The 17,651-nt window shown below is 38.9% G+C and overlaps 1 protein-coding gene across 45 annotated transcripts in view; it reads left to right on the top strand.

The window, feature by feature from the left end:
• Window positions 1-17,651, top strand: part of STAU1 (staufen double-stranded RNA binding protein 1) — a 98,197-nt gene that overhangs the window by 46,097 nt on the left and 34,449 nt on the right. For 16 of the 45 annotated variants that reach the window (XR_002339895.1, XR_002339898.1, XR_002339893.1 and 13 more), the window contains 2 exons: window positions 12,750-12,888; window positions 17,121-17,286. Coding sequence is in view for 24 of the 45 variants with exons in the window: in XM_013983334.2 (XP_013838788.1) it covers window positions 12,788-12,888; window positions 17,121-17,286 (267 nt within the window). In the remaining 21 variants the exon portion in view is untranslated. Of the gene's footprint in view, window positions 1-4,839; window positions 5,128-7,204; window positions 7,330-10,294; window positions 10,500-12,749; window positions 12,889-17,120; window positions 17,287-17,651 lie in introns of those variants that run through there. The other 29 variants (XR_002339885.1, XR_002339884.1, XR_002339888.1 and 26 more) reach the window with 8 other exon arrangements.

The following is a 17,651-nucleotide window of genomic DNA, read 5'->3' as shown; positions in this document are numbered from 1 at the left end:
TCGAAATGATGGTTTATTCCTTAACTTCTGTTATTGTTGACAAAGTTTCTCTGAGAGTGAAGCCTCTCAGAAACCATAGCGAATAGATTAATAGATGTACAGTTGGTTGCTTGGAGGTCTCTTGTGTCTTGGAGGAAAAGTTTAACACAGCATGTAGCACTTGAGAATGCCATAAAAGGGTTCACATTCAGTAGATGCTTAATACATTTTTGTTGAATAGTAAATGAATATATCCTAAAATAGCTGTTGGTACTGCTAATGTTTTGTCATGGTGAAGAACTGGAATATTCCTTTGTAGCTGTTGTACTCATACTAGATAAGATGTAATGAAGGTGAGAAGGGGGGATATTTAGTGCAAAATTTTTGCTTTTCTAAAAGCTTGAATTGGGATGACATTTTTCTTTTTCTTCCTCCCTTCTTTTTAAAGAACATGTCTTGTTTGCAAACATCTCTTACTACGAAGGAGACTGAGGTGTTCATTACATAAAAGTATAAATACTTCATTATTTCATGTGTTAATCCTGTTAAAAATTGGATATTAAAAATGATGTTTTTCTGTAATTGGTGAAGTAGGTATTTCCTGCTGCAGTAATTTAACAATCTGTTAGTTGAAACTGATTAGGCAGAGCCTCCTTACCTGCCCACTTGCATCTTCATAAGCATCCTATCTTAATAAATTTATTTCTTGCCTATCAAAAAAGTAATTGGGACTAAGTACTATTGCAGGTGGTACTGTAAATGTTTTCAGAAGGATCTGCCTTTTTTGTGTATTACTCAGACTGTGCTCTCAGTAGGGCCCACTGTAATAGATTAATTGCTGAGTTAGAAATATGCATTTTGTGCCTGACCACTTTTTGGCACATGTGTAATTTTTAAAAATGCTTTTATGGAGTTGAGGTATCTCCCTTCCCTACAACCTGTTAAAAAGTACTTGACACTTGAGAAATGGAAGCTGCCAACCAAGGTGAGACTATTTTTAGGAGATTTTTATGTCACCAAGCCAAAGTTAGGACCTAGGGGGACTTGAAATTAGGAATCTTTTAAAAAGCGGTACCCATAACTTTATCATAGCACCTCTTCTAGTGTTACAGTGCTTCCGGGTACTCCATAAATTTATGATTTAAGAATAGGATAGACATATTTTCTTGATTTGATGTCTCAGGCTCTTCAAAGAGGAAAAAATCAGGAGATAAAAGATTCTCATCTGTGCTGGAGGCAGGAGGCAGGTGGCACAACACAGACTTAACAGTCAAAGGTGTTTCCAACACTGGGGAAACCTGAAATCTTTGTGTTTCAAACTTTTCATCCTGATTTTACTCTGTGTGAAATACTCTTCTTGTAAAAGAAGACCCTAATAAAGCAGTTTAATCTCTCTTGAGTCCCTTGTTTATCTGATGGACAACAATCCTTAAAGACAGGTTTGAAGGAAAAGTTAAGTTTAGATTTAAGGATTTAATCTCAGGATGGAGTACTGTCGAGCAGAAGGGTCTAAATTTATACAGAAGTAGTATCTCTGAAATTCTCTGATTTCCCCTGAATGTGTCTATGAACTATATATAAACAACAGTGGTGAAAAGTCTTATTTGTCCTTTGAATTATGTGGGTAAACCATTAATTTCCCCTCATTCATAACTGTGGTAGTTGCCTGGCTTCTCTTAGAAGAGGAGCATCTGTTGAGGTAAAATATCAGTGTCAGTTTTTTAAGAGCCTTTGAGATGAAAAGGGGATTTTCTTTTCCTGTCAGAGAATATAAGCTACTTAATACATTAGTAAGATTTTGTGGATTCTTACATATGTACTTGAAATAGCATCTCTACCCACTAGATAGCAGTAGGTTCTCCCATTCTGTCATTGTAACAACCAAACAGTGTCTCCTGACATTGTGAAATGTCCTTGGGGAACAAAATTGCCTCCTCTTTAGAACCGCTGTTTTAGATTTTCTTTTCAGGCTTTGAAGACACATAGAAATGTTAAATTAGTAAGTGACTAAAAATGAGTACTATTTGTTGAATTTAAAAAAAAAAAAAATTTTTTTTTGGCTCCACCCACAGCTTATGGAAGTTCCAGGGCCAGGGATCAAATCCAAGCTGAGGCTACATCATGTGCCACAGCTGCGGCAACACTGGGTCCTTAACCCACTGCGCCAGGCCGGGAATTGAACCCATGCTGCTGCAGAAACAATGCTGGATCCTTAACCCACTGTGCCAGAAGGAAACTCCTTAATTTGTAGTTTTGAATTCCTTGCTTCAACTAACTGTTAGAAAGAATAACTATTCCAGATGTACTTGAGGTTAACATTTTAGGGGCAATCTTTATTTTAAAACTTTAATTAAAAAACCTATGAATTTATGTTTGTGACTGGAAATGCAGGCAGTGGGCCTGCTGTAGAGAATATTTAGCCAAAAAAGATCCCTTTGGGTCCCACCCTTTCTAAATTTAGTTCATTCATTCAGTCTTAGACTGAGAGCCAACCCAGAGGAGAGTTGGGTTACTCTTGGTATGTGAGTGGACTTCAAAGTAGACACTTTGCTTTTGGCTTATATTTTAACCTGTGACCTGTGGTTGGTGTTGTGAAGTTGTGAGTTCACTGTAAATAATTTTTCTTTTCTTTTCTTTTCTTTTTTTTTTTTTTTTTTTTTTGTGAGAGGGTAGAAAAATGCCCTCAAGGCAGTTTAAAAAGAGAAGTTCCCATCATGGCTCAGCAGAAACGAATCTGACTAGTGTCTGCGAGGACGAAGATTTGATCCCTGGCCTGCCTCCCTCAGTGGGTTAAGGATCCAGTGTTGCTGTGAGCTATGGTGTAGGTTGCAGACTCGGTTCGGATCTGGTGTTGCTCTGGCTATGGTGTAGGCCGGTGGCTACAGCTCCAAATCGACCCCTAGCCTGGAAACCTCCATATGCCTCGCTGTAGCCCTAAAAAAAAACAAAAAACAAAAAAAAAAAAAGAGAGAGAGTGAATAAGGGAAAGAAGGGGAAGATTGATAGAGAAATTTTTATATTTTGGCATCTGAATGAAATAACAATGAAGCAAGGAATTCAAAACTACAAATTAAGGAGCTTCCTTCTGGCACAGTGGGTTAAGGATCCAGCATTGTTTCTGCAGCAGCATGGGTTCAATTCCTGGCCTGGCGCAGTGGGTTAAGGATCCAGTGTTGCCGCAGCTGTGGCACATGAACAATGAACCTTTTAGCTGACCTCTAAAAGGTTCTGGACTTGTTTCTTTTTTTTTTTTTTTGTCTTTTTGCTATTTCTTGGGCTGCTCCCGCGGCATATGGAGGTTCCCAGGCTAGGGGTCCAATCGGAGCTATAACCACTGGCCTACACCAGAGTCACAGCAACGCGGGATCCGAGCCGCGTCTGCAACCTACACCACAGCTCACGGCAACGCCGGACCGTTAACCCACTGAGCAAGGGCAGGGACCGAACCCGCAACCTCATGGTTCCTAGTCGGATTCGTTAACCACTGCGCCACAACGGAAACTCCTGGACTTGTTTCTTGACACCGGCAGCTTGTCTGCTAAGACTGGTATCTTGATCTTCAGTGGATCTCTGTTATTTTGTTCTGATTCCAGATGTAAACAGTGAACAACTACAGTATTGGGGAATTTTGTGGTATAAGGTAAAGTTTATGCTTCTACTAACCAAAGTCATATTTTAAGACTTTTGTTTGTCTTGTTTTGAGTTTTATGGTTCTTTTTTTTCTCAGCAAGAGAGAATGTGCCAGGACTTCTCAAGTAACTTAATGGCTCTGGTCATTCATGTCTTTCTAGAGGTTCAGCTTTAATTAAAAATCATTTTGAGACTTAAAAAAAAGTTAAAGTAACAAAAATTACCCTGTAATAGATGTGTTAGTTTGCTGCTTTCTGCTTGGTTGGCTTTTTCTGTTCTTTGTTGCTTGTTATTTTTTAGTACTTTTGACTTAAACATTTTCAGCTTTTCGAAGGATGGCCATGAAAATATGCAGAACTGCCCTTATTTTTGACTCATGAATAAATTTAAATGTCTTTAGATGCAAGGCCTTTGGAAGATGCTGTAAACAGTCTCCTCTGTTCCTCAGGCTCTACCCGCTACCAGTAGAAAAATTGCCAGTCTGAAATCTTTTCCTCTCTTCTTCATCCTCTCCACTTTTGCTTTTAATAGTACAAATACTATAGAATGTTCTTTCCTATTCAGATAATTTCTCAGGGTCATGAGCATTGATGTGGGTGCCTCAGTTCTTGTTTGGGGCCTATAAATAAATATGACCATCTCAAACAAACCTCTCGTGAAAACAAAGAGATCTTTATCATCATAAGGAAAAAGAAACAGCAAACGTGAGGAATTCCTCTCTTTCTTCAGTCAACTTAAAGGAAAGCTCTCAGGGTGCCAGCCTAAGTAGTTGGCCCTAAAATGGAAGCAGTATTTAATCACCTGTTAATGGTGTTACCAATCCATTTTGCTTTCAGCTTCTTATCATTTTGAGATCAGAAACCTTTACTGTATTGCATATATAATAGAAAACTTATTCATATTTTTAAATTTGCATTTTTGAATATAAGCTGTGGTTTATGATTCTTAATATTCAACAATAAATATTATACCCTGCTGGTTCTCTTTGTAAAATAAACATGCAGAGCGTGTGGGTATTATAAGTTGTTTAAAAACACTATGAGAAAGTCATAAGGCTAGTGAACCTACCATATAACAAGGAGAAACACATTTCTAATACATCAACATAGCTACCTACTAAACGGGGCTATTTTCATACTTGAGTAGGTGACACCAGTTTTGACTGAATATTGGCAATTACGTATCTCCTCTATAATTTATCTTTTTATTTTCTTTCCCTACAACTTTCAGGTAGAACTTTAGACTTCATAGCACTGAATTAACCTGCACTGAAAGCTGTTTACCTGCAGTTGTTCACTTTTTTGAAAGTGACCATGTCTCAAGTTCAAGTGCAAGTTCAGAACCCATCTGCTGCTCTCTCAGGGAGCCAAATACTGAACAAGAACCAGTCTCTTCTCTCACAGCCTTTGATGAGTATTCCTTCTACTACTAGCTCTCTGCCCTCTGAAAATGCAGGTAGACCTATCCAAAACTCTGCTTTACCCTCTGCATCTATTACATCCACCAGTGCAGCTGCAGGTAAGCGTATGACTCCAAGTGTCTTCTGTTTCAAATGTTTTCTTAGCCTGTGTTCTGATCTGATAAGTAGATTGCAGATGTAGGGAGCTCTCACACATTTATCTTCAGGAAGCAGAAGAAAGTATTACTGCCCACACTTCTTTATCCCAGATATGAAACACTTGTTTGTATATTGGGTTGATGGAGGCCTTGGACAGACCATTTTGAAGTGTGAGAAAGAAAATTGGAAACTAAACTATAAAGTTTACTGTGTTATAAAGTGGTGGATGGCAGAAAGAATTGAATAATAAATACTACTTTGGATATTCATTACTATATGGGAAAATTTCTGCTTTTAAAGTTATTTCCCAGAGGAGTTCCCTGTTGTGGCTCTCGATAACAAATCCAACTAATATCTGTGAGGACACGGGTTTGATCCCCGACCTCGCTCAGTGGGTTAAGGATCTGGCATTGCTGTGAGCTGTGGTGTAGGTTGCAGATGTGGCTTGGATCTGGCGTTGCTGTGGCTGTGGTATAGGCTTGCAGCTACAGCTCCGATTTGACCCTTAGCCTGGAACTTCCATATGCCGCAAGTGCAGCCCTAAAAAAAAAAAAAAAAAAAAAAATTTATTTCCCAGAACTGACTTGTAGGTGTAAGCCTCCTTTTTGGATATATATAAGATTTATCCCAAGCATGGGAGCAGCCAGATTTACTGGAAAGCAAAAGTGTGTTACCATTCATTAATATTTATTTTGAAAAAGTAAGTTTAAGTTGAGGTTCCAGAGGTAGTTACGAAATCATAGTGTGGACCAATTAGAAATGGAACAAAGAAGCAGAGTTTTTTGGTTTTTTTGGTTTTGGCTGGAGCATGCAGCTGCTTGATGTGGGATCTCAGTTCCCAGAGCAGGGATTAAACCCAGGCCGTAGCAGTGGAAGCACCAAATCCCAATCACTGGACCACCAAGGAACTCCCAAGAAGCAGAGATTTTTTTTTTTTGAAAGGAAATAAGTTGAGAAGCAGTCATATTTGAATATTAGGAAATTAAACCGAACTAAATACTCTCACTCATCAGAAAGGATATGACACCTCTGAAAAAAGAACCTCCTGAAAACAATATTCTGCTTCCCAAACCTCCCCTGCCTCCGCCGAAGTTGCAACACCAATTAAATGGGGTATCAGCATGGGTGTCTCTATATTAGAGTCACCTTCTAACAAATTCTTTTCAACTCAATATGCTTGACAGTTTCGCTTGCATTTCCTCCTTCATCCTCTCATTTTCTTTACTTTTTAAATCTGTTCTTAGAGCGTTACCTTGTCCCACTCTCATCTGCATGGCATCTATCATGCTACCTCTAGACTTCCTTGGACTGGCTCACCAAATAGCATTCTTACCTTGTTATAGTCCCCTAAAGAGTCAGTGTTCCCCAGATTTGCCATTTGAATGCCATCTTAATAGGAAATGGCACAGACTATTTCAGTCCTCTGGGATTTATTGCTGTTTCTTCTCATGTGTTCTTATATCCACATTTTGTTAATTTTATAAAAGTCCTGTCTGCCAAAGCCATTTTATTTTTCTTGTATAATTGTCAGAAATAGATAAAGCCTGAGGATGGCAGCCTCTGGTGATAAGACTAGAGGACGTACCAAGAATGAGAAGTTAGCTGTGTGGAAAACGACAGTCGTTGTTTGAGAAATGGTATTGGCATGTTGCGTTTTGTGAAATAACGAACAGGGTACAGTTGACAGCTGTTGTGGTAACCAGTGTGTGTGTGTCTCTGCTCAAAAGATCTCCTGGTTATTCCTTTGTGTATAATAGCAGTGCTTCATCTGATTTCAAATCTTGCGTGCCTGCCATAATTTAGTTATTCCTCTGACTTCTGTTCTCTCTCTTTTGAAGACACACCCTCTCCTAGGTTACCGGGCTTCAACTGGTTCAGAAAAGATCTGGCTGTGTCTTCAGACTGTGCCCCCAGTGTGGTTTGCAGTTTTGCATCACGGCTGCTCTGAATCCTTAGACCTTCATTTTTCATATCCCTGGTAGAGCCACAGTCTTATATGCTACTAGTTGACTTCAATGCTCTTACATTATTTTTCAGTTCCTTCTAATATGGCACACCCCAAAGAGAAAACCCCAATGTGTCTTGTGAATGAGTTAGCCCGTTTCAACAAGATTCAGCCTGAGTATAAGCTTTTGCGTGAGCAAGGTCCAGCTCACTGTAAGGTAAATATTGTCCATACTGCTTGTGCGTTTATAACCCACTAGGAATGTTTTCTTTCTTTTTATATAGTTGCAAGTGGTGCTCTGATTCAAAATACGTATTTTTTAACTGCTGAGGTTGTCTGAAAGAGATGCAAAAGTACAGATTTTTGGCAAGTCGCTTCTTTTTTCATCTTTGCAGAATGGGTCAAAGAAAAGATAATGCATCTTTTGGGGGATATTTGGCTTTTAAAACTCCAATTAGTGTGTGGTTGTTTAAGATTCTGAATAGAGACAATTCCCAAGTACCTGCGAATGATTTCCTGTGAGTTTTACAGGCTCCGAGCCTCCTGGCTACAGCCTTCCTCTGGCTCCTTTCCTGCTTGTTTGCACGTGCACGTGTACCTTAGACTGGGCAGGGAGAGCAGGTGAGCAGGAAATCAGTTTTGCCACTTGCTAGCAATCCAGATACAGGGTTTGAACCTGAGAGGTAGGAATCAGTCACCCGGTGTGTATTTTGGATTGTCTCTGATTTCAGTATCCTTGTCATTCCCCTCATCTTAGAGAATGAAAGACTGACTGAGATTTGAATTTTTACTACTTGTTATTCAAGAGTTCAGTCTTTTAAGGTTGTTTGATATGTGTGCCAATGTACATCTTGGAACTTAAATGTTTGCATATCTGGCTTTACCTTTTGCAGCTCTAATATGAGAGGATTTGGTATGAGGGGGAATTGGGCTCCTGTTTCTGATCCTAGCCTTGCAGTAAGATAATATAATCTTAAAAGGATAAGTTACATGTCTCCTTAAGCCTCATTTTTCTTGACAGGCAAAGCTCAAACCTTGAATGATAGCAAGTTTCTCTTTTCATTTGACTAAAAGTAACATCAACCACAATCATAAATAGGGACCATAGGATAGTGCAGTTAGGTGCCTTTGGAGCCAGACAGATCTAGATTTGAATCTCAGCTTCTTATTAGTTGTGTGCTATTGGGCAAGTTGCTACTTTTTTTGAACCTCAGTTTCCTCATCTGTAAAATGGGGATAATAATACCTACCAGCTAGGCCTGTTGTGAGAATGTATATTAAAGCGTAGAGCACAGTGCCTGGCACTTAGTGTATGCTTGAGAGATGGTAGTTGTTATTATTACTAAGCAATCATGCATTTAAGAAAAACAGAAATTTCCCACTCACATGGAGCTAGTTTTAATTTATTCTAAAGCATAATTATATTTGCAATATTTCTTTAGAAGGCAATTGGCTGTTTTTTATAATAGTTCTGTTTCTTCTACAGGATTTTTTTTTGCAGACCTTAACTTTGGGATTCCCTTTGTTAACTGTTTCTGGTATTTTTTTTCAAATACGTGCTCTCTCACTTGAAAACTCTATTAGTACTTAAGGTAATTTGGCTCTGTGTTCAGTCTGTAACTACGTTTTTTTTTTAACCTACAAGTTGTTCAAAGGAAAAGTGATTCCTTCTAGATGACTGTTGAACTATTTAAAAAGTCAGAGGTCTGGTGTACTTTTAATTCTGTCTGAACCAAGATCTAACCTCACTACCAACCCTCCACACAGAAGACAGCAGAGTGGCAGCAGCATCAACGGGACAGTCCTGGAGAAAGTCAAAACTGATCATGAAATTAACTCTTTTCTGTTTTAGCATTTTCCCCTTCAATGTCTTTCCATGAAAGGATCACGAAAATGACCCTGGGATGGGACAGCACTGCAGGCTTCTGCTGGTTGACCTGACTTCTCAGGCCTGACAGGGTTTTGCGTTCATGTTATTGGTGCTTAAATGAGTAACTTTTTGAACTGCAGCATAAATACAGGAGACCTCTAACGTTTCAAGGGGGATGAGGGATTCTTTAATTTTTCCCCTTTAGTGAAAGCTGTGCGCTGAGGGAATCCTGAAGTTAAGATCTACAAGAAAAATCAGCTATGAAGGCAAGTCAGCCCTTGAATTTAAATGACCTAGACATACTCAAATCACTAGTGCTTTGACTTGTAAATGAAATAAAGTGACATTTGGTGATAAAATTAGAAGAATAAAAGTTTCAAAGTAGTGAGTCTCAAACCTTAAAGTATATCAGAATCACTTTGGGAGTTTATTGTAAATACACATACCTGGGTCTCCTCTTGTGGTCTTTAGTTGAAATCCCTGGGCATGTGTGTTTTACCAGGCTTCTCAGGTTATTCTTCAGATGCACACAAAAGTTAAAGAATCATTGTGCTGTGATGGGTCATTGTATTTTTGTTTTTGTTAAAGTATTAATTTAATACTGATAGGATTAACATAACCTGATTTTACAACTGGAGTGTGCACATGGGTTGCCTTTATACTTAAAAAAGGAAAAAAAAAGAGGCTTGCCATTGTCAGCATTTGTTGAGGACAGAAATGAACTGTTTTGATCTTTGCTTGCTGTGAATCTGATTTTTTTCTGAAAGTGGAGGCAGAAAGTGGTCTGAATAGTAGTCTTAGGAAAGTAGAGGCAACATTTTGAAACCTGGCTGATGCTCCCAAATTTACTTGTGTTTTTGTCGTAATGGGCTTGTGTTTTCAGACAAGAGTCCACAAATACAACATGAAAACAAGTATTGTCTTAATTTGTATAAGATCCTACTATGTGTCTAAATTAAGTTGGCTAAATTTCTTCCATGAGAGGTAATGGGAAGACAATTTCTGTTTGGATGGCTGCCCAGTAATCAATGTTCAATGTTTTAATATATAAGAAACCTTTTTTTTTTAATCTCTGTGGTTACCCCTGTCTTTCAAAGCATGGTTTTTTATAGAGTGCTGTGTAATACAAGTCAATGATACGTGTATGTTTTTGTGTTTATAAAACCAGTGAAAAAGGGGGTGAAGGGATAAATGACCAAGATAATGACCACGCCTTTTAAACCATGACCATAAAGTATGTTCAAGGTCCACGTGACATATTACAGTCAACATCAGGTTTCGTGAATTGAGAGCTCACAATTTTCATTTGTAGGTGTTTACAGTACAGCTAACACTTGGAGATCAGCACTGGGAAGCTGAAGGAACTAGTATTAAAAAAGCCCAACACACAGCTGCTGCCAAAGCTTTGGAAGGAACAAAATTTCCTAAACCCATAGTCCGCCCTTTTCGTAGCGAAGGAAGGAATCCAGGTATTATGCGTGGGCCAAGACAGGTTCCTTTCAAAAGTGTGTCTAGAGGTACCCGTTTAGTATCTATATGAATTCTCTCTTTCTTAACTAACTTGTTGATTTTGAAAGCACAGATTTTGCACTACCAGTGGCAAATGCTTATCTTTTCAGAATCTTAACCTGACTCTAAAGCAGTGGTTTCCAATCTACAATCTGGAGAGGTGGTCATGGGAGATGGGAGATGTCACCAAACAATTTCTAAGATTTTTAAAAAAGCTTAGTGAAGACACATTTTTTTTCTTTTGATAAGGTTTATAAATTACCGAGAATGTAGATTTTAGCTAAAATCGCTTAAATTCAGTATGGTCATATTGATTACCATATGTTGGTCATAATCCCTGATTGTCAATTTTATGTCTCCTGATCATTAACAAGAATGAGAAAGTAACATTTGCAAATCATTAGATAATTATCTCTTCAAGAAAGGTCCAGGGGAGGAGAATACTGAAAAAGAAGAGCGTCTGATAAAAGCTTGGGAACCACTGACCTGGTGGCTGTAGGTGGAAGTGGCTGTTTTAGCGGGGTTACCCCTCTAGGACATGAACTCACCCCAGGCCCTTTGAATGCGGGAATGAATCGGGAAGATCTTGGTCACATCTTTCTTGTTGCTTTTGATTTCTATGTAGTATTCTTTCTTCAAATTCGTTCTCTAGGTGTTCCCTTCATGGCTCAGCAGTTAACGAACCTGACTAGGATCCATGAGGATGCAGGTTCAATCCCTGGCCTCACTCAGTGGGTTAAGGATCTGGTGTTGCCGTGAGCTGTGGTGCAGGTCGCAGACATGGCTCAGATCCCGAGTTGCTGTGGCTGCGGTATAGGCTGATAACTGTAGCTCTGATTCGATGCCTAGCTTGGGAACTTCCATATGCTGTGGGTGTGGCCCTAAAAAGCAAAAAAAAAAAAATTTTGTTCTCTAATGCAGGTACATTATATGGGTCAGAGCTACTCTTAAAATGTAACTATTTGAATTACATAAAAATGTAATTCTGAAAAAATTCTGATGTTAGCTAGAGGGAGGTTGTGACCCTCTGACTTAGCGAATGCAAAGATATTCTTATAAATTTGATTCATGCACTAAATTTAGTCAGACTAGTTATGATACAGAATCAAGTCATTTTTATTTTTCTCTACACACATCCTAAAGAGGCATCATAAAGTGGATTTTTGTGTGCGTTTACACGGAACTTTGCCATTGCTAGTGTTGTTCTGTGTTTGATATGAAAATGTTTTTAGATGTGACTGTGAACTGACACTAATCTTTCCAGGCTGGTTTTCCTTTTAAATTATTTTTAAAGGTTTATGATATGGATGAACTGAGAGAAAAAAAATGGGAGAATGAATAGTATGTATTTTATAAAGTTTATAGCTCTGAGATAACCCAAGATATACTTGTTCCTGTTGTATATGGCAACAAAACTCATTTCCTAACAAGTATTGCCACAAGTCACATCACGTTATAACTATAGAGAATGGAAATATCGGAGTTCTCCTATGGCACAGTGGGTTGAGGATCCGGCATTGCTGCAGCTGTGGCATAGGTCTCAGCTGTGGCTCGGATTCAGTCCCTGGCCCAGGAACTTCCGTGTGTCGTGAGTGCAGCTGAAAAAAAAAGAATAATGGTAATATCTACTTCGTGCCATTCATCTGACTTCTCCAGATAGAATTGACTTGTCTCCTCGGTGATTATACACCTTTTCTTATAGCACACATCCTGTCATGTTACAGTTCTCTGTGTGTGTTTTGTTTACTTTGAACTCCTCTGGGGCAAGGATTATGTCTCTCAAGCTTAGCACAGTGCTTTGCCTCTTGTTAGTACTGAATAAATGCATTGTTCTATGAAATAGTGTGTACAAACATCCAGTCAGTACAGCCACAGTTGTATTGGTTAAGTATTCCCAAACAGTGAAGTGATGTGGACAGGCCTATGAGACTTTTTTTAATCGTGGCATTTGATATGTATTGGAACTTATTTATGACAACTGGAATGTATGGCTTTCACTGCTAACATCCTGTTAACATTGTTGCTCCCCTAATAGCCCTTACAGTATATTTTGTGCGATTGACTATGTATTGATATCTAGAAATCACAAGCAGATTCTTGGATTTCCTGACCTGATGCCTAGCAGTGAAGTACTTAGATCCTTTCATGAAATGCATCATGAATCCAGTTAGCAGAAAGCATGCTCTTCTTTTTGATTATAGTGAGCGTTATTCTCATATCAGAAAAAAACAGTTATTTGTGTTGATTCTGTGTTGCAGAAAGCATAACCCCTACTGTAGAACTAAATGCACTGTGCATGAAACTTGGAAAAAAACCAATGTATAAGCCTGTCGATCCTTACTCTCGGATGCAGTCCACCTATAACTACAACATGAGAGGAGGTGCTTATCCCCCAAGGTATGTGTTTGTTTTGTTTTAAATACAGATGAAAATATATCTGATCTTTTTACATAGAATAATAAGATCTATAGATGGTACAGCACGTGATGGTTTGATTTGGTCGACTTTGGCCTGCCAGATGCTAAAATCAGTCTTTATTTTGTTGGTGTTGCTGAAACTGTATTGTGATGGTCTGTTAGCTCCTACCACTGAAAAGGGCCTGAGCACATTCCTCACTAGCAATATGGACCCCAAGCAAGCTGGTTAAAGATCACCATTGTAACTGCTTTGTGCAACTGAGTCATATTTGTACATGTTTCCTGCAGCATGACAATTCTCAATATTCATAGTTTCTTGATTGTCTTTATTGGTTATTTTCTGACCTTTAAACTTACCTTTGTGGTTTGTAAATAGCCCCACCGTACAGGTACAGTAAGATATTCATTGAAACCTGAAAATATCATGTATTTAAATCCTCTGCTTGTGGTCATAACACACTAGTGGATAGATTAATGATTAGAATGGGTCTCTGCCCTACCTCGGGGGGAAAGTGGAGGCCAAAGCAATTTTAAAAATAGAAACTCTGAAATGGGGGTTCCCATCATGGCGCAGTGGAAACAAATCCGGCTAGTATCCATGAGGATACGGATTCGACCCCTGGCTTCACTTAGTGGGTTAAGGATCTGGTGTTGTGGTGAGCTCTGGTGTAGGTTGCAGATGAAGCTTGGATCCCCTGTCGCTCTTGCTGTCATGTAAGCTGGCCGCTGTAGCTCTGATTCGACTCCTGGGGAATTCCATATGCTGGCCCTAAAAAGCAAAAAAAAAAGAGACAGGAAGAAGGAAGGAAGAAAGAAACTAACTCTGAAATGGGAGAAACCAGTCTCTGCCAGGCTATAGGTTATTGTGCTTTCCAGAAATGAGGGTCTTTTTTTTTCTTTCCCATGCCTGTGGCTGGTGGAAGTTCCCAGGCCAGGGATCAGATCCACGTCACAGCAGCAACAATGTCAGATCCTTAACCTGCTGCACTGCAAGAGAACTCCCAGAAATGGAAGTCTTTTCTTTTTTTTGTTTGTCTGGTTTAGGCCATGCCCAGGGAATGTGGGAGTTCCCAGGAATGCAGCCCGAGCCACCACAGTGACAACACTCGATCCTTAACCTGATGAGCCATATGGAGCCTCCTGAAGCTTCTTGCTAAAAGTCTTGTGTTTGACAAGGGGGACAGACACCAGGAGTAAGAGAGGCTACAACTCTATTATCTATAAAAAGGTCACCACACCAAAAACCTATAAAAATGAAAAGACAGAGAACTATAACTCAGATGAGGGAGAAAGGAAAAACCCCAGTAAATCAGCTAAGTGATTAAGAGATTCTCAGCCTCCAGGAAAAAGACTTTAGATTGTTGATGCTGAAGATGATGCAAGATGTTGGAAATAAACTGGAGGCAAAGATGGATAACTTACAGGAAACACTGACCAAAGAGATACAAGATAGAAAACTTAAATAAGAAGAGATGCAGGAGTTCCCGTCATGGCGCAGTGGTTAACGAATCCGACTAGGAACCATGAGGTTGCGGGTTTGGTCCCTGCCCTTGCTCAGTGGGTTAATGATCCGGCGTTGCCGTGAGCTGTGGTGTAGGTTGCAGACGCGGCTTGGATCCCGCGTTGCTGTGGCTCTGGCGTAGGCCGGTGGCTACAGCTCCGATTCAACCCCTAGCCTGGGAACCTCCATATGCCGCGGGAGCAGCCCAAGAAATAGCAACAACAATAACAACAACAACAACAACAAAAAAAAGACAAAAAAAAAAAAAAGAAGAGATGCAAAATATAGTAACTGAAGTAAAAAATTCACTAGAAGCAGCTAACAGCAGAATACAGGAGGCAGAAGAACAAATAAGCAAGGTGGAGGACAGATTAGTGGAAATTACGGATGTAGAAGAGGAAAGAGAAAAAAGATTGAAAACAAATTAAGAGCGTCTCAGAGAACTCTGGGACAACGTTAAACACACCAACATCCGTATTATAGGGGTGCCAGAAGGAGAAGAGAGAGGGAAGGGGACAGAAGAAATATTCCAAGAGATAATAGCCAAAAACTTCCCTAACATGGGAAAGGAACCACTCACTCAAATCCAGGAAGCACAACGAGTACCATATAAAATAAACCCAAGGAGGAATACACTGAGACACATATTAATCAAACTGACCAAAATTAAAGAGGAAATCTTGAAAGCAGCTAGGGAAAAGAAACAAGTAACATACAAGGGAACCCCAATAAGGTTATTGGCAGATTTTTCAGCAGAAACTCTGCAGGCCATAAGGGAGTGGCATGATATACTTAACGTGATGAAAGGAAGAAAACCTCCAACCAAGGTGACTCTACCCAGCAAGGCTCTCATTCAGATTTGAAGGAGAAATCAAAACCTTCTCAGATAAGCAAAAGTTGAGAGAATTCAGCAACATTAAACCAGACTTACAACAAATACTAAAGGAACTTCTCTAGGCATAAAAGAAAAGACAGCAACAGGAAACAAAAATTCCACACATGACAAGGCTCACCAGTAAAGGTATACATACAGCAAAGATACAAAATCATCCATGCACAATTATACCACCAAAATCAGAAATCATGAGAAGAGTTGGGTACAAATGCAGGACACTGGAGATGAACTTGCAATTAAGAGAAACAACTTAAAACAATCTCATATACATATAGACTCATATCAAAACTTCAGAATAACTGCAAACCAAAAATCTACAATTGATACACAAACAAGGAATCTCTGGAGAAGAAATAGATCTCATAGTAAATAAGTGCGTAATCCACCATGAAGAGGGATATTCGACATCATTCTTGGAATGCTGAAGTCTTCTTAGATCTGATTCTGGTTTCCTCTCCATCAAAGAACTTACGATAATTAAATAATGCAACTGTACAATTAAATAATACAGTTCTACAATTGTATTGTTAATAACCATTTCTCTTCATGGTACAATGTAAGGTCTATAATGTCTTGTTTATCACATCACCTAGAATGGTGTAATGCCTATATTGAAGAATCAATAACATGTAACAAATTGTGAGGACATATTTATATAGTTACACTGTTTTTTAACCAATTTATGCATTTTATATTTTACTTATTTTCAGAGGGTATATTATTTTTGTTATTCTTACCAGTTATTCTTTTTATTATGCTATATAAAATATTTAATGGTATATAAGGCTTTCTTCTTTATAAATTTTAGTTGCATAATGTAACAATTTTAGTATAATGCTAATTGTTAAAGAAAAATTGAAATGTAATAGATAATACTAAATAGTAAGGATGAAAGCCATACAAAATAGGATAAAGTATAGAATAAATTTCCTATTTGTCTCAGCATATTTTCCATTCCACTTCTCCAGAGGGTGTCACTTAATCTGTTTCTTAAGATCCATGATATAATAATCTGTGTGAATGTAATTGTGCTTAAATGTATGTATTATATTCTGTAAAAAAAAATAAAAATATCAAAAAAATAAAATGGACTACATCACAGAGCAGAAAAAAATAAAATAAAATAGAAGTCTTGTGTTTAAGAATTTCCATCCTTTTCTGGAGACATGGAAGTGTGAATCTCAGATATGAGAAAGTAAAGCATATTTTCTTTCTCAGCCAAAGCCTGATCCATTTTAGATTTTGTAATTATGGATTAGCTTTATATATATGTATAAATTGAACTCATGTAATTTGTAAGCCAGTGTATTTTGTGGAACATGAACAGTATTTGCTTACACTGTGTGGCAATTCTAATTTAGCATAAACATACGAAATCTCTGAATATATATATATATATATTTTTTTTTTTTTTTGTCTTTTTGCCATTTCGTGGGCCACTCCCGCGGCATATGGGAGGTTCCCAGGCTAGGGGTCTAATCGGAGCTGTAGCCGCCAGCCTATGCCAGAGCCACAGCAGCTCGGGATCCGAGCCCCCCGCGTCTGCGACCTACACCACAGCTCACGGCAACGCCGGATCCTTAACCCACTGAGCAAGGGCAGAGATCGAACCCGCAACCTCATGGTTCCTAGTTGTATTCGTTAACCACTGCGCCACGACGGGAACTCCCTCTGAATATATTGATGAGGAATCATTATTAGCAAGCAAAAGCTAATGTGATGAGGACCTATGATAAAGGAAAGACTTGGAATTTGCCAAATATGTACAGTGACTTACCAATCTGAAACTAATTTTCCTTACCCCTTCTATTTTTAGGTACTTTTACCCATTTCCAGTACCACCTTTACTTTATCAAGTTGAGCTTTCTGTGGGAGGACAGCAATTTAATGGGAAAGGAAAGACGAGACAGGCTGCGAAACACGATGCTGCTGCGAAAGCTTTGAGGATCCTGCAGAATGAGCCCCCACCTGAGAGGCTGGAGGTAAGGGGCGCAGAACTGGGGCTCCTTGACACTGGGTGTTTTAGGGGGGTGGGAAAAACATCAAGTTGCATTTTCTAAGAGGATGCATTCAGAGCTGTCCATAATTTTGTTCCTTGATTGCTTATAAGCTGGCGTACCATGTAGCTTTCTTGCCTTTTCTCTTCCTTTAAAAAAAATTTCTTAGCAGGAAAGTCAGGTGCCTTCTTTTGAACTCAGTGGCATAGTTATGAGTGAACAGTGTTAGAATGTGACTCATTTGAGTTGTGAAAACATGCATGGATGAATTCTTTGGTGCTAAAGACTATGCTTGTCAGAATCTGTGATTTATGATACCAGGTTAGAGGATTTTCTGAACCATTTTGACC

This window comes from Sus scrofa, chromosome 17 (assembly GCF_000003025.6).
Source record: "Sus scrofa isolate TJ Tabasco breed Duroc chromosome 17, Sscrofa11.1, whole genome shotgun sequence".
Taxonomy (NCBI): domain Eukaryota; kingdom Metazoa; phylum Chordata; class Mammalia; order Artiodactyla; family Suidae; genus Sus; species Sus scrofa.
The sequence above is the reverse complement of the archived record's forward strand: the minus strand, read 5'-3'. Positions and strand labels throughout refer to the sequence as shown.